This window comes from Akanthomyces muscarius, chromosome 6, assembly GCF_028009165.1.
Source record: "Akanthomyces muscarius strain Ve6 chromosome 6, whole genome shotgun sequence".
NCBI classification, from domain to species: domain Eukaryota; kingdom Fungi; phylum Ascomycota; class Sordariomycetes; order Hypocreales; family Cordycipitaceae; genus Akanthomyces; species Akanthomyces muscarius.
Genome location: NC_079246.1, coordinates 1340375 through 1355994, shown reverse-complemented (window position 1 = coordinate 1355994; position 15620 = coordinate 1340375). Strand labels below are relative to the sequence as shown.

The 15620-nt window shown below is 55.0% G+C and overlaps 8 protein-coding genes across 8 annotated transcripts; 1 reads left to right on the top strand and 7 right to left on the bottom strand.

The window, feature by feature from the left end:
• Positions 1-90: 90 nt before the first annotated feature.
• LMH87_000486 (uncharacterized protein) lies at positions 91-1426 on the bottom strand (the record flags this gene model as incomplete). Its single annotated transcript, XM_056198400.1, has 3 exons — positions 91-485; positions 561-1201; positions 1290-1426. 3 exons carry the CDS (start codon positions 1424-1426, stop codon positions 91-93), a joined length of 1173 nt encoding a protein of 390 aa, XP_056055354.1.
• A 396-nt stretch (positions 1427-1822) lies between these two features.
• On the bottom strand, positions 1823-2582 carry LMH87_000485 (uncharacterized protein; the record flags this gene model as incomplete). Its single annotated transcript, XM_056198399.1, has 2 exons — positions 1823-2046; positions 2135-2582. 2 exons carry the CDS (start codon positions 2580-2582, stop codon positions 1823-1825), a joined length of 672 nt encoding a protein of 223 aa, XP_056055353.1.
• Positions 2583-2985: 403 nt separating this feature from the next.
• On the bottom strand, positions 2986-4804 carry LMH87_000484 (uncharacterized protein; the record flags this gene model as incomplete). The annotated part of the gene is made up of 4 exons (XM_056198398.1): positions 2986-3068; positions 3119-4359; positions 4420-4636; positions 4723-4804. 4 exons carry the CDS (start codon positions 4802-4804, stop codon positions 2986-2988), a joined length of 1623 nt encoding a protein of 540 aa, XP_056055352.1.
• Positions 4805-5668: 864 nt separating this feature from the next.
• Positions 5669-8157, bottom strand: LMH87_000483 (uncharacterized protein; the record flags this gene model as incomplete). Its single annotated transcript, XM_056198397.1, has 3 exons — positions 5669-5851; positions 5899-7854; positions 7906-8157. The coding sequence occupies 3 exons, from the start codon at positions 8155-8157 to the stop codon at positions 5669-5671; spliced, it is 2391 nt and encodes a 796-aa protein (XP_056055351.1).
• A 625-nt stretch (positions 8158-8782) lies between these two features.
• Positions 8783-9606, top strand: LMH87_000482 (uncharacterized protein; the record flags this gene model as incomplete). Its single annotated transcript, XM_056198396.1, has 2 exons — positions 8783-9037; positions 9112-9606. The coding sequence occupies 2 exons, from the start codon at positions 8783-8785 to the stop codon at positions 9604-9606; spliced, it is 750 nt and encodes a 249-aa protein (XP_056055350.1).
• Positions 9607-9820: 214 nt separating this feature from the next.
• On the bottom strand, positions 9821-10599 carry LMH87_000481 (uncharacterized protein; the record flags this gene model as incomplete). Its single annotated transcript, XM_056198395.1, has 3 exons — positions 9821-10070; positions 10135-10486; positions 10548-10599. The coding sequence occupies 3 exons, from the start codon at positions 10597-10599 to the stop codon at positions 9821-9823; spliced, it is 654 nt and encodes a 217-aa protein (XP_056055349.1).
• Positions 10600-12717: 2118 nt separating this feature from the next.
• On the bottom strand, positions 12718-13215 carry LMH87_000480 (uncharacterized protein; the record flags this gene model as incomplete). The annotated part of the gene is made up of 2 exons (XM_056198394.1): positions 12718-12765; positions 12835-13215. The coding sequence occupies 2 exons, from the start codon at positions 13213-13215 to the stop codon at positions 12718-12720; spliced, it is 429 nt and encodes a 142-aa protein (XP_056055348.1).
• A 469-nt stretch (positions 13216-13684) lies between these two features.
• On the bottom strand, positions 13685-15052 carry LMH87_000479 (uncharacterized protein; the record flags this gene model as incomplete). Its single annotated transcript, XM_056198393.1, has 4 exons — positions 13685-14494; positions 14556-14632; positions 14727-14748; positions 15017-15052. 4 exons carry the CDS (start codon positions 15050-15052, stop codon positions 13685-13687), a joined length of 945 nt encoding a protein of 314 aa, XP_056055347.1.
• Between the last annotated feature and the right edge of the window lie 568 nt (positions 15053-15620).

Sequence of the window (15620 nt, the reverse complement as noted above, 5' to 3'; positions counted from 1 at the left end):
CACAGTGCGATACGATCTTTTGAATTCGGTGTTATTCATCATTAAATTGTTTTCGTTTCATTATTTTCATACAGTATGTCAAGCTCCCTTTCACCGACTCATCAGCTCCACGCCGTTGCGCACCACGCCGACCACGGCGCCCGTCTGCAGCACCTCGCTGCCGCCGCCCGCGACGCGGTGCTCAATCTCGGCCAGCCCCTCGAGCCAGGTGATCATGACCTCGGGCGCGACGTCGAGCTTGGCGAGCTCCTCGGCCAGCGCGGTGATGACGTCGGCGAGGGCGAGGCCCTGCAGGCGCTTGATGGAGTTTATCGTGGTGAGGCAGCTGGTGACGTCGGCGGTGCCGAGCAGCGTCGCCATGATCTGCTGGATGGCGTCGGGCGCGGGCGCGGCGATGCAGGTGTAGATGGTCTCGGTCGTGATGGTCTCGCGCTGGATCTCGCCGTCGGGGACCTTGGCGGCGCCGGGGGCTCGCAGAGGGGTGCCTGTTTTTTTTTTCCCTCTTAGCATGCAAAACGAAACGAGATTGTAGGTAAGAGGAAGAAGAATAAGAAACTTACTAGATGCATGGCATGCTTGGAGGACATTCAGAGCACGGCGCATGTCGCCCTTGCTCAGCCGGACCAGCGCGTCCACCGCCTCGGCGCCAATCTGCACATTCTCCTCGTCGACAATCTTGACCACCAGCTGCCGGATGTCGGCCTCCTTTAGCGGGCTGAAGCGGAAGCGCGTGCAGCGGCTCAGCAGCGCGGGGCTGAGCTTGTGCGCGTAATTGGCAATGATGCAGAAGCGCGTGTTGGCCGTGTACTTTTCCATGATGCGGCGCAGCGCCATCTGCGCCGTGTTGGTCATGGCGTCGGCCTCGTCGAGGATAATCAGCTTGTACCCCGCCATGGATGTTTTGGAGCCGCCGCCCATGCTGAAGATCTGCTTGGTGGAGGCAAACGTCTTGATCTGCTCGCGCACCACGTCGATGCCGCGGTCGTCGGACGCGTTGAGCTCCAGCACCATCTGCCGCACCTGGGAGGCGCCGTAGATGCGCCGCGCGAGGGCCAGGATGGTCGAGGTCTTGCCCGTGCCGGGCGGGCCGTATAGGAGCAGGTGCGGCAGGCGGTTGGAGTCGACAAACTTGTTAATGGTGGCGAGGATGTCCTGGTGGCCTTCGACGTCGTCGAGGGACTCTGGTCGGTACTTTTCGATCCTGCAGAGGGACTTGCGTCAGTGGCTGGACATTTCAAAGGAGAGATGTTCGTTTGTTTGTTTTTATAAAGAGAAAAGGCAATTCTAACCATGGTAGGGTGTCTTCGGCCTCGACGGGCAGGTTTGCTGTGCTTCGCTTGCCTTTGCTGGCCTCGGCGGAAAAGACGATATCCTTGCTCTGGGCGGGCGCAGAGTCCACGTCCATTTCGTCTTCAAAGTCGGACATTGTGGCGGTTTTTTATGCTATAGTATCGATGCTTTCGTTCAGTTGGTTTGTATGCAGCAATTGAGTGGCGTTTGGAGGGTGCTGCAGCAGTTTGGCCAGTGCGTCGAAAATCTGCCGTCAGGATGTGAAGCTGGGAAGACGCGCCGCCACGCGCCGGCGACGTGAACCCATTAAACTGCCTCCACTTTGCAGCCTGGCATCGCAGCATACCCTGTATGACTTATACGGGCTTTCAAACTTGGTAAGTTCGTCATTAGGGCTTTGTTTTCCTTGTTACGAGTTCTTGCTTTTAAATTCGTGTCTGCTGGAGTCTTGTCTCGTCTTCTTTTATTTTAAAACCCGCTCATCACGGGTGCCGATCAGTAATGTCCGCACCATCATGCTGGTGCGCACACACTATTTTGTGTGCCACTTCATCATGGACATGTGCGGCACGCCAAACATCAATACCTCTCTTTGCGTCTCAAACCCAACCGACTCATACAACGGCAGCCCGGACGGCGTAGAAACCAGATAACAATCCCTCTGCTGCTGCTCGGCCTTTTGTATGCCCCAGTTGACGAGCATCCTTCCAATACCCCTCCTCTGTTGTTTCGGATCAACACCAAGCGAGTCCAACGCTTTCGTATCAAGGAGTTAGAGAAAAGAAAAAGTCCCCAAACATGACCGAGAAGATAAATCTCAAATCAGGAAAAAAAGCATACTTACACCATACATCCCTCGCTCCCTTGTCGCCAAAGGACGCCCGCTCCTCCTTCATCATGACCTCGCGCAGAGCCGCCACAGCGTCCGGATCCAGCCCGGCCACCGGCGCCTTATTCTTCGTCGGCCCTTGGCCGTCCTCCTCCTCGCCCTCCTCCAGCGGCCGAAACCAGAGCGCATATCCGACAACCTCCTGACCCTCTCGCTGCTCCGACCTCTCCGCGGCGGCATCTTCTACGGCAACCAGCATGACGCTCCGGGCGGCCTTGAGCCGCGCCGACTTGCGCATGACGCTCCAGTTGCGAAAGTCATCGCCCAGGCTGCCGTCCTCGCGCCTAGCGGCCGGCAAGAGGTTCCGCGAGACGGCGTCGGTGGCCGGGTCAAAGGCCGCCATGGAAATCTCGGCGATGCGGGGCACATCTGCCTCGGTGGCAGGGCGAATGGAAAGCGGCATTTCTGCAATGTTTCTTGAGTGCTGAAATTTGACAACGGTAGAAAGATGAAAGAAACAAGTCTGTATATTGAGGCAAAAAGGCTACTTGGGAATACCTCTCCACTGAGTAGCGCCACTACCAAGTAAGGCTGACGTGTCGCTTCATTCAAGGCTCCGTCTACTTCAGGTGCGCCTTTAGATGCTTCTGCTTTCGCGGAATGGCTGAGCCTGACACTCCTTGCTTCAAATGATAAACTATAATTCACATATGTACAAAACGAACGATATGTCATTGTCGCACGCTTCGATCGCACCGTGTTACTCAATATCCATCATCATAACGCCGTGATGCTTTCAAATGTACCGCATAATGTCTAATGCTGTGGAAAGGGTCTGCCCTTTTCTGCTCCCACCAGTTCCTTGTTTAATGCGTTCGTAAATGATTTGTCCCCAGTCCAACCACCTCAAAAATGATGGGAATCAATGCGACAGCAAACCATGCAATTCCTGTCCCAAGTTAGCGTCCGCCCGAGCGTCCATAATATTTCGAGTCTTACCCGTATAGACAATTAGTTTTGTTACAACCTCAACATCGTACCGTACACGCGGCTTGACGAGTAGCGCGAAAACTTCCTTCTCGTCGACCGCTCGGCTCTGCTGCTCCGTAGGCTCGTCTCCAGCGACCACAGCTTCATTATCAGCAATGATGTTTTCATATCCTGTCGCGGACGGCTTTTGGGCCCCCGAAGCCAGCGCTCTGCCGGCCTGGTCTTCCGACTTGCCGAGGATGTCAAGGTTACTGGACTTGCTCTTGAGGCTGTGGTTGCTACTGATGCTCTCTCGGCGCTGACGCTCGCGGTAGGCCAGCGTCTCGTACGCGTCCGCGGCACTCTGCGGACCAATGGATACGGAGCGACCACGCGTGGTTGGGTGACGAATACCCGCCACCATGCGAGGAAAGTCGGATGCGGTAGGGAACAAGGTATCGATGCGGGATCCGGGAGGCACCGACTTGTATTCGCTGGCAGGGGTGAAGAAGCGACGCGGCAGAGTAAATCCGCACGACTCGATGAGACGGAACAGGTGAGGCAGGCCCTTGAGAAGAAGCGGCTTCATGGTCTCGCGCCAGGCAAAGACAATGAGCACGCCGAAGACAATTCGTACAATATTCAAACCCCAGCCAAGAGGAGTAACGTCGACGGTGCCGTCTCCAGAGTAGGCGTTGGACACCCAGGGGTCCCAGGGAATCTTGCCATATGTCCAGGATCCAAACTCGAGACCAATAACGACGCCTGCAAACGCAACGCTGTCGTCGAAGCAGGGGCAATCATCGGCAGGCTCCGGGTGAATGCGCACAAGGACGACAACGACCAAGCACGCAACCACAGGCGCGACCCAAGAACTCGAATGCATGTAAGCGTCAAACGCGGGGCCGTAGTAAAATTCGAGCATCCCAATCGCCACACCAGTGACGGAACCGACAATGACGTCGAGAAATCCATGCATTCCACAGTACAGCCGTCCAAAGACAATGGACACGGCATAAAAGTAGGACAAGCATTCCAAAAACAGCTTCATGGTGGGCGGTAGCGTATTCTCCGGGCTCTTCAGAAGCAGGAGGCCGTACACGGCGACGGAGACTGCATTCGCGCTATGTGTCGAGGGAAACCCGTATTCGAGCGCGGCCGATCCGGACATGGTGATGCGATGCAGCGGCGGGGAGAGCGGTCGGGGCAGCGAGTAAAAGTCCTTGATGAAGCCGGTCCAGAAGACGCCGAGGGCGAGGATATGCACAAGCCTACAATGCATCAGCACCCTATCCCCAAAATCTCACCACGGCTCCCATCATTATTCTTACCCTTTCCCAAACCAAGCCTGGCCGCACCAGAAGCACATGGGCAGAAAGACCATGAAAAAGGTATGCGTGCCCAGGTTCGCCGTAATGGCAAAGTAGCTATCCAGCGCCGGCGTGCGCAGCTTCTCCTGCATCCACGCAAGGTACGGCGTTTCCCATCGAATCAAGGGCAGCGCCTGCTGTCGTAGTCGGTATCGCCATGGCGGAAGAGCTCTCTTGTCTGGTTTGCGCGACAGCGGCGGGCCGTGTTGTTAGCCTTCTGGGCGCAAAACCACGACAGAATAGGGGGGCTGCGGTTTTGCTTACAATGATCCAAGCTCCTCAGCCCAGCGTCAGGTGCATTGCCGTTCTCGTGCGACGCACCGGGGCTTCGCGTGCTTCCACCCATGGCATTAAGCGTGTTGTAGTCTCGCGCGTTTCTTGCTGGTGGGCGGGGTTTCGCTCGCGGCAAAAATTACCTGTATAACCGTCGCAAACAAAACAAGCCAAGGAGAGGGCTCTCGGACGATGATGGAGCCCTGGCAAGAAAGGCAACTGAGGAGCGGAAATGGGCACAATGGGCGAGAAAAGCAAAAGAGCACTGAAAGGAGTGGATTGGCCAGAGCCTTGCGCCTCGGGCGACGAATGGATTATGAATTGGCAAATGTATGGAGTTCTGTCACAGAGATTGAAAGCGGAGGACCTCGGGTCCTTGTGCCTGGCATCTGCATGGTGGGGGCAGTTTCCGGGGCAGCTGGCCGCCTGCACTTGTTTAGCTAGCTATTGGGCGCTATTCCAGGCCGAGTCCAGTGGGCAGGGGCAACGGCGATGTAGCGGCTTCCACAGCCCTTTTGAACCCCTTGACATCATACCTACCTAGGTACCTATGCAGGGGGACATCACATAAGCGTTCAACAAAGAGTCGCTTCGCGGAAAGTCTTCAAGAAATCAGTATTATTATTATCCAATGCGAAAAGAAACCCGCAATGGCCCAATGAAACAAATGTATAAATAAAAAAAACTCCCAAGGCGCCGAGCATCCTGTGCTGCCCCGCAAAGAAGACAGCACCAACCTCCACAATTGCAATATACAAGCCTCTTCCAGGCTCAAACATATGTACGTAACATGTCCAGATGCAGTCGTTACTGGAGTCCCCAAAAAATAAATACTCCGGGCTTCCATGCAAGTAAAAAATTCAAATCATCAAAAGCAGTACTCGCTCGAGGGTATCACTCCCTGTCATGCTTTCATCGTGTCCTGCTCGTGGTGCGGCTAGTGGTACGGCTGGTGGTTGCGGTTCGGCTGGTATCCCTGCTCGCAGCCCTGCTTGTCGGCCTGCTGATAGGCTTCGTCACAGGCTTGGCTGCGGGTCTGGTGCGTGTCGTCGCCGTAGTGGTCGTCTTGGAGATGGTCTTTGGAGTCGTCTTGCTGAGAGGTGCTTTGGTAGATGACGAGCTAATGTCGCGCTTTGCACCGGTCGGTGCCAGCTTCTTAGGCGGCACCGCAGTCGCTTGGGCAATGCTTCGCGCGCGTCCTCTCCTCTCTCGAATTTTGGCGAGCGCCTGTTCCCGCGTCATGGTCGGCGTAAGAGCTGGGTCTGTGAGATCAAAGCTGGCACTGCTGCTTGCAGAGGGAGTTCGAAGCTTCTCGTTGAACGAAGCGCTGTGCTGGGAGGTTTCGTCCCGTACTGGGACAGTCGTTGTTGTCACCTTGAATCGAGTTGTCGATGAGTACATCGTAGGCGTGGGCGACTCCGGAGTCTGACCAGCCTCGTCGTCATCGACGACGGCCTCCTCGGGGACAAACTCAGCAGCGGCTTGATTCCTTGACTCGGTATCTTCCACAGTCGGGATATTGAAAGTATTGGGGATCGACGACTCTTCCTCGCTGTGAGGCGCGCTTAGCAGAGATTGAAGAGAAGTGCGGTCTCTGGCGACACGCTCTCTCGACATGATGGCGAATGCTGGGGGCTCCACTGATGGTGTCCTAGCATACATGCGAGAGCTTCTCGGCTCTTCGATTGCATCGGGGAGGATGATGTCAACATTATCATCATTCTCATCAGCAACAGATTCTGTTTGGAACCGCTCTTCCAAAGCTGCGGCTTCAGCCTCCTGCTCCGAGACTGTACGAAAAACCCCTTCTTTGGGGCAGAAGATTGTGCTCGTCCGCTCCTTCTTCGACTTTACAATGATCAGCTCATGCTCGCCAAGAGACTTGGGCTCAGGAAGTGACTCTCGGCGCTCTTCCGCATCAGACTCGTGGTGACCCTCGTCGTGATGGCCAGCAGCAAACTCTGGCTCAAGCTCCGGCACGGCATCAGCAGGCGGTGCAATGGTCTCGTCGGTGCATTCTCCAATATTCGGCTTGGGTGCTTCCATAATAGGCTCATGTGCCTGAGCTGGCTTCGGAACATGCACGATCTCCTGCTGGGGCTCCTGCTGGGGCTCCTCGGTAGCTGGTTCTTGAATTGTCGGCTCGTGGTATTCAATTGCGAGAATGTCTCCTGGCTGCATGTCACCTTCGCCCTCTGATTCTTCATCCAGCTGATCTTCGTCCATAGCTTCAGCTGCTTCCTCAGCTGCAGGGCTTGGGCTTTGGTGCTGAATCTCCTCTTCCTTGGGTGTCATTTGAACGTCCGCCATTGGCTCAGGCTCGCCAATCGTTGGCTCGGGGAGGTGGACAGGCTCAGTTGAGACTTCCTCCTTGATCAGTTCCTCGGCAGCAGCAAAAACATCATCTGTTGCATCGGTAGCTGCCACAGTAGTGATGTCTGCAGGCGTAGTCGATTCCGTTGGCTCATCGCTCTTCCTTGGGGTAACTTGATGAAGTTGGCGACTTTCTTTTGCGCCAGCGCAGGAGTGCATCCGACACTCGGCCTGTAGAAATTCAACCATCTCCTGGGCTCTCTCAGCTCTATGTTTCTCCCAGGCAACTTGCAAAGCAAGCTCTTCAATTTCGATTTCTGTAGCAGCGGAGCCAACCAAATCCATGGCGGACAGAGAAAGACGGCCACCATCCTTGGCAGAATCACGCTTGCGTTTCTTCTGCACATTATTTGGTGACGAGAACTCGCCTGTTTCGTCACCAATGGGTAAGGGTAGTCGGCCCTCGGCAGCGATGCGTGCAACCTCCTCGTTCTTAGCGGCAGTCTTGTACGCATCACGCTCCTGCTCGACCACCTTTACGCGTTCAAGGGCCTTGTCGAGTTGCTCTTGAACGCCTACTATTTGGTAGCGAGCAGTGAAGGCTTCTTGTTCTCGCGTCTGGCTTCTTTCTTTTTCGCGCTGCAAGCACTCTTCGTTGATCTTGGCTGCTGTGCGAGCCGTCTTGAGCTCCTCTTGCAGTTTGACTATCGTAGACTGCGACTTGAAGTTTTCTTTTCTCGCTCGTCGAATTTCCTTTTCCCAGAGGGCCTGGGTGTGTGCGTGTGTTTCTTTTGCGCGGCCGTAGCTGTCCTGTTTGGGTGTTAGCCGTGATCTGTATCCTGCTTCTGTTTGGTGGCGTACCATGACAGTTTCTAGCCGCTCGCCGACTTTGCGTTCTCGTTCCTTGCCTTGCTCGACGGCACTTTGAAGCTGATTGATCTCATTCTTCATACGCTCCATCTCCACTTCAGCCTCTTCACGCCCGAGAACAGCTCTCCTCAGCGCGTCAGTCGTTCTGCGCTCCTGCTGCCTCGACTGCCCAGACATGTTGTTGAACTGGCTGATTTTTTCGAGAACTGGACTGTCGTAGCCATCGGTTCTGAATGGCGTCATTTGGGATTCGCGTCGTTGGTTAATACGATCTGGCGTTGACGTCTGAAGCGGGCTAAGTGGCCCTGTCGGCGTCAAGCTCAAGCTCAAGCTCTCGTCCATATCCATGGCGAAGGTGAATTTTCTCCGCGTGTTTTGAGGCTTCGTGAAAAAGAGACTCGTCAACAAGAAACCACCGCTATCTATCTCACCAAGAATGGTGGTCGTAAAGTGGTCGCAAAATGGATTCGCTCGCCGGCTGAGTCGAGGTATTGTGCGTTGATATTCACGAAAGTCTGTTTACTGTGGTGCCTGACCCCAAAAGCCGGTAACGCAAACTGGGGCCACATTGGGTCGCTGTTGCTGTGGTGACGGGCGGGTCATGTGACCGCTCCAGGATCGAGTGTTTTGTGGCGGGCCTGCATCTACCACTTCCCGCTGTCCCGCTATGCTGCAAGGGACCCCATTGGCTCTGATTACCTGTTTTGGACGGAAATTGGAGACTCAGACCTGCATATCAGACGATCATATTTAATTGTTCGATTGTCTTGGTTCTTGTGCGAGTGTCTCTGCATTCCTGTGTATTTATTGCTTCGCGCCGGCGATATTGGACGAGTGCCTCGCTTCTTGAAACCCACATCAACCCATCATGGCCGACACCGAGCTCCGCCAGCGCAAGGCCAAGGCCGATGATGGCAACGCAAAGGAGAATGCAAAGCTCCGCGCCAAAGCCCAGCAGGATGATGAGTCAGGCTCGCTCCGCTTGGATATCCTGCGAGTCTTGACGTTTTTGTTCATCGCTTCATGCGGTCTCAGCTACGTCATCAGCTCCGGCGAGAGCTTCTTCTGGGGCATGCAGAATAAGCCTTATTACCTGAAGCCTGACTGGTGGAAGGCCAAGTTTGTATGCAACCACCCAAAGCGGGCACATAACCAGATCCTCTCCAGTCTAACTAACCTTGCTTCTTTTGTTCACAGGGCGGACCAATTTATCTAACCCCGGACGAACTCGCACAATACAACGGCTACGAGAAGGGCAAGCCCCTGTACCTCGCTGTCAATGGCACCATCTTCGATGTCTCCAACGGCCTAAACATGTACGGCATTGGCGGTTCTTACCACTTTTTTGCCGGTCGGGATGCGTCGCGTGCCTACGTCAGCGGTTGCTTCCAGGAAGACTTGACCCCTGACATGCGCGGCCTCGAAGACATGTACCTCCCCATCGACGATCCCGAAATCGATTCCAAATGGACCTCGGCCGAGATGAAGGAGCTCAAAGAGAAAGAGCTCGCAGAAGCGAAGGAGAGAGTGTACAGCGGCCTGAAGCACTGGGTTGACTTTTTCACCAACAGCCCCAAGTACCAAAAGGTTGGCTACGTGAAGCGCGAGGAAGACTGGCTGGAGAAGCTCCCTGTTCCTGAGCTCTGCAAATCGAATCAGCAAAAGCGCAAGAAGAGAGTTCCTCGGGATTAAAAATGAAGCGGCCAAGAAGCACCACCACAGCTTTTGCACATGCCACGTGCAGTGAATATTGTAAAGAGCGAACAAAATATATGCCAAGGACTGTTCTATGCTGCATATAGTACATCTCAAAAATAAAAAATAAATTCCTGCCCTAGCGACCTCTGCTTGATATCATTATAACAAATCGACACGACACTACTAAAAGAAAATGGTGCTATTCATTCTACAGGAGCATAAAGACAGCACCAAGAGCAAGTAGCATCGAGCTAGATGCGCCAGCAATGGAGGCGCCGGCCGTCGTCGGGGTACTCGAGGCAGCACCGGCAGGAGTCGTGGAAGAGCCGGAGTTGGACTCGGGAGAGGTACCGCTGCCAGTGTTGGAGCCACTCTCTGTCGTGCCACCAGTGGAAGGAGAAGCCTCAGCAGCGAGCTTCTTGTAGTTCTCAATAGACCGTGAAGAGTTGGCGCTGGTGCTGCAAGGTTATACCGTTAGCATCTTGGGCTCTAGCGTGATGCTCGGAACAGCAATATACTTACTTCTCATTGATGACCAGGGCCATGCCCTTTTCGCAGTGGGGGCCTTGGCTGCAGAAGAACCACATCGGCTTGGTGTCGTTGACCATGATGGTAAAGACGGGAACCTCGCCCTTGGCTACACTGGCGGCGACGGGCTGGTACGCCGAGAAGATACCCAGGGCGCTGGGGTTGACCTCCTTGATGGGCTTGCACGGGTGGTCGAAGTCGGACTGGGTGACGGTGTGGTTACCAGCAAGGAACTGGAACTGGACCATGGAGCCAGGCTCAGCCTTGATCTTCTCGGGCCAGAACTTGAGGCCAGTGGCGTTGTTGACGGGGTTGCGGCCGACGGAGACGACCTGGACGTTGATGGCTGCGGGGGTTCTGCTGTCAGAAGAGGGACGTCTTGTCCAAGAGGTATCAGAGCCGCTTACCTTGGGCAGCGCCCATCAAAGCCGTAGCGGCAGCAGCAAAGGTGAACTTCATATTGAATGGTGATGCTGTGTTGACGTGGTATTATGTCTGTGCGTGTGTATGAATGCGTTGTAAAGACCGGACGGTGGGCAGGGCTACCAGAGCTGCCGAGAGAAAACGAGTGAAATAGGCAACGAGATCGGACCAAAGAAAGTTGCAGGCAAGTAGTTAACCAACAAGAGATGGACTAGAAAATAACACACAGCAAAGGAACTAGCCTCTGCAAATGAAGGAGAGAATGTGTGTTGAGAAGGATAGAGAGAAATAATGAAACAAGGGAAAAGAGAGACGCGAGGAAAAGAGGAAGAGAGATGACTGAAATAAAGGGAAAGATTTTTAGCAAGCAGCAGGGGGGGCATATACCAGAGGGAGCCCAAAGGCAAGCAGCGAGCTGTAACGAACTAGATTAACCACCGGCCGTAGCAGGTCGAGGCATTGTGTTAGTCGAAACAGGAGGGATCAGCCACCACATCTTCGTCCCCCTTGGCACTTTACGCATTCCCATTGTTTCTCTGGGTCGCCAAGGGCGCCCGGGAAAATAGCAGAGGATTGGTTTTGAGCGTTGCATTGCAAGCTGCCGTGCCGTTTTCCGGTTCCCTCCTCCCCTCTTCATCCGAGATTGCCAGTGGTTGGGGCAGGTCTATGGGGCGTGGGGGTTTGAAAGAGTGGCAAGCCGTCTCATCTATCTTGCGTGGCGTTGCCCTGGATCTGTGAATTCTTCCAACACGGGCTGCTTGGGTACCCGAAACATGGCCCTGTGCCTGGTTCCTCTCGGCCGCCGTTCGTTCGGGGGAGGACTGCCATCCCGAGGATTGGCGGTGTTAGAGGTCTCGTCAGAGGAGCTGCTCAAACGTGGCGAGGGTCTCCTCCAATTTACATCCGTCATCATCTCAATATTCGCCCTTGGGCTACTAGACATCCTTTTCAATTGGGAATTTTAGGGGTTCTCTTTCCACAAATATTAGCTTATCGGTTGTACCCAATGGTGCAGCACGGTGTAGATGGACTGGCCGTGGTAGTCCGGCGTCGACCAGTACCTACCAGTGTAGCGACCAGCACAGCAGCCCGATGGCACGGGTGCGCGGCTGGAAACCGAACAATTTCTTGTGAAATTCTCGATGGCATACGCCATGGTTTTACTGGCTACGCCTCTACGTGCATAAGCCTGGTACTGATCGCGCCGCACCTTGGGCACTCTACGACGCCGACGAGACAGGGCCCGTTTCAGACTCGGCCCCGCAGCTCCGTACTTGCGGCCGGACCAAGGACCGCCGACAGCACATATTGTCGCTGTCTCTTGCACTGCCCAGAGCCGTCACAGCAGCTTTTAATTAATTCAACTGACCCGGAAGAACGCCGCGGCAGGTGGCGAAGACGTGTTTATTGGGCGATTGCCATCTGATGACGTGTATCTATTCGTAATTTGGCGGCACCAGAGTAAGCCGGAGTTCAGCACGAATCCTCACACACACCACACGATTGACGCGGCAAGTTGGAAAGGAAGATACACGCAGTTTAAGTGCTATTAAGAGTTCCAAGTGCTATTGGGCGGTTCTGCGCCTAGTTTGAATATTATTTCCGGCCAACTCAATGCGAGCTGGTGCTTGCCTAAGTATACGCGGATGATGGGAATGGCTGCTTACACGCGCTTCTGTTCTGCGCAGCCCTCACAAGGCCACTATTTCGCAATCGTGTCGTCTCGATTTGATGGTGAAGTACCTGATCTTCCTGCTGTTTCAGAACTAAGAAGCTCTACACAAGCAGTAGAGGCTGTCTGTAGAGACTTGCTCTCGCCGACCCGATCGGCGCTGCTTCCATCGCAACGTGCCAACGCGACGTGGCAGCCTCTTGACAACTGAACCGCCAGTGTAGGGCAATTCCGCCCCTTTCCCGCCGTATTGGGGCCGAAGACTCTGGGAAAAGGAGGCCATCGAGGACTGTCAGGCCTTGCTTTCATGGATCTAGTCATGCTAGGGTCACTGGCTCAATGCCCCCCGGCACCACGAGTCAGTCCCTGCCGCCCAAAAGCTGTCGTTCTCGTGATGTCCCTTCGATGATAAGACCAATGAGAGCCATCAAGAAGTGCCCATCCTCATAGATCATTCGTAGAATTCGTGCCCAGTACCCGACTCAGAGATCCAACAAGAGCTGCGGCGCAATCTTTTCCAGATCCTCCACCTATTGACAACCGGCAAGTCAGCCACCAACCCTCACCCGCATTTAGACCAGGACGTATAGAGCACATACCTCGAGAAACCCCGACCTCTTCTCCACCGCCGTGCGTGCAATCGCCTCGCGCACAAAAACGTCGACGTACTTGCCCACCGCCGCGTTGGCGTCGCGCGAGACCCGAGTGGCGTCCTTCTCAAAGAGGTCGTGCAGGATGCGCGTGAGCAGGTCCTTGGGGATCGACTTGTCGGCAGTCGCGTCGCCCCCGCTGCTTTTGGCTTCGCGGTTCGCGGCGGCGGCCTGGGCGGCGCGGCGGCGAGGAGGCGAGTCGTCGTCGTCAGAGTCGAACGGGTCACTGGAGGCAGCAGCGTCGCTCGACTCCCCTACGGCCGCCGCGGCTTGCCTGCTGCTGCCGGCCTGCGGGCGACTACGAGCACCACTCGCTTGCTTGGGCGGCATTTTGTCTCTCGTGTATCACAATCGGGGCGTATACAGCAAAGAAGCGGATGAAGAGCTGGTCGATACGCGCCTTGTACCGCGTCCTGGTGGAGAGACTTTGTTAGTCATCCAGCGGCAAAACAGGAACTCTACAAATGGATATTTGGCGCATGGCAGGATGAAAGGAGTGGACAAAAAGAACATGGAAATTATTAAGAACAAAAGTTCGTTTAATCTAACAACAAGGGAAATTGCGTAGGTGTATAAATTACAGCGACTAGAAAGTCTTTGGCGAAGCCATAAAAGAGAAATGCGCCATGCCAATGCCAATCTAATCCGCGCATCAGCTGTTGCACATGACAGAGTGTCAGGGTATCTACCCCAACTTCCCTAATCGTCAAACTTTCCTGCTCTCCATTTTTAAATCCCCAGAGTGATCCTTTCCCAACGAAAAACAAAGTCTATACAGTGGTATTGGGACCCATGGCGTTTAACCAGAGCCGCCAGAGAAGGCCTTGCCGAACATGAGGACCTGGAGCTTGTCGTAGATGGACAGGACACCAGCACCGGCAACACCACGGAGAATGTTGGCACCAGCACCGTTGAAGAGAGACTTGACACCGTTGGTGGCAATGATCTGGCGGGCAGCGTCGAAGGAGTTCTTGTACTTGACGGCCTCACCAGAGGTCATCATCATGCGACGACGGATGGTGTCAAGAGGGTAGGCAGCGATACCGGCACCGGTGGTGACACCCCAACCGAGCATGAAAGAGGCAAGGAAGTTGTCCTGGAGGGAACCGGTGAGAAGGACGGGCTTGAGGGAGTCGTACATGCCGAAGTAGAGACCACGGTAGACGATGATACCAGCGACAGAGGGCATGAAACCACGGTAGAGACCGGCAATACCGTCAGAGGCAAGGGTCTTGCGGTAGACGTCAACGAGACCGTTGAACTGGCGCTCACCACCCTTGGAGGCGTTCTTGGCATCGTTGGCCAGACGGGTACGGGCGTAGTCAAGGGAGTAGACGAAAAGCATAGAAGTGGCACCAGCAGCACCACCGGAGGCAAGGTTACCAGCCATCCACCAGGCGTAACCATCACGCTCCTTCTTGAAGCCGAACATCTTCTTGAACTTGTCACGGAAAGCGAAGTTCAGGGCCTGGGTAGGGAAGTAACGGATGACGTTGGCAGTGTTACCACGCCACAGGGCGAGAACACCCTCGTCAGCAGCGGTACGGCGGAAGCACTCAGCGATACCGGTGTAGCGACGGTCGAGACGGCCAGACTTGATCATCTCATCCTGTTTGCACTGTTAGGGGGGCTGCGCTACTATCGTATTGTTGTTGATGGATGTAACTAACCTGGTTCTGGATGAGAAGCTTGACACGCTCGATGGGAGCGGCGGCGGTCTTCGAGACGGCGGCGGAAACACCACCCACTGGAGAAAATGTTAGTATTCCATTCTGGACATGATTATTTTGCCTCGATTGATGGCGAGAGTCGAGCAGCGATTGAGAGCGGATGAAACGTACTCAGGAAGTCCGCAACGAAGGGCTGCGATATGAGTTAGCACATGTGTCCAGGGGTAACCGAGCGTGTAGCCGGAGGCACTGGAAAAGCGGTCGCGTTATGCTCGTCGTGCGGGAAAGAGTTTGAGCAGGCAAGAGAAGCGCAGCATCTTGATGCCAGGCATTGGCAATGCATCGCGGCTCAATTGGCCCCCGACGATGCTGCAGCTTCAATGGCCAACCCCTTTGTCCTGTACGACGGCATAACGCGGCATTTCCGGCGACGCGACTAATAAAAAGCTGTAAACACTTACGGGCATGCCCAGGACCTTAGGCTTCTCTTGAGACATGATGACGGTTGTTCTGGTGCTTTCCCGAAAAAGACAAGAAAGGACTGAGGGGAGAGTTGGGGATGGAGAAGAAAGGAAGAGAAGTGTGTCTGGGGAAGTCGAGTGAAATAAATTCTTGCTCGCTGGCCGGGTGGCAGGGTTGGGGGGAGCGAAAAAAAAATTGCTGCGGGTCCAGCCAAAGGGACAGGTTTTCTTAGAGCGAGTCTTTCCGGGCCGCGCTAGAGCCAGCTCTGAGCGCCTCCCATGCACTTTTCCATGGCAACAGTGGAGTTGGCGCCTGAGGCCAGAAGGAGGTCTGAGGCCAACAGGCGCTGAAAAGTTTCTCGAGTCCTGCCCAGAGCCCCTAGGAGGGCCCCCGGAGAGGCCATGGCAAGGCCCACGCCGTCTCTACGGGACCAAAGTTACCGGTTCGCCCCGAGGTTTCTTTTCGCTGGCTGGTATGCGCTCGAGGTACCTGAGAGGCTGGATGTCACTGTCGCTGACTCTGGTGTTTAGCCAGTAGTCTCGCTGTCTCGTATCTGGGCGGCGCTCTCAGGCACCCGGCGCCGCCGTGCATCTGCACTGCTCG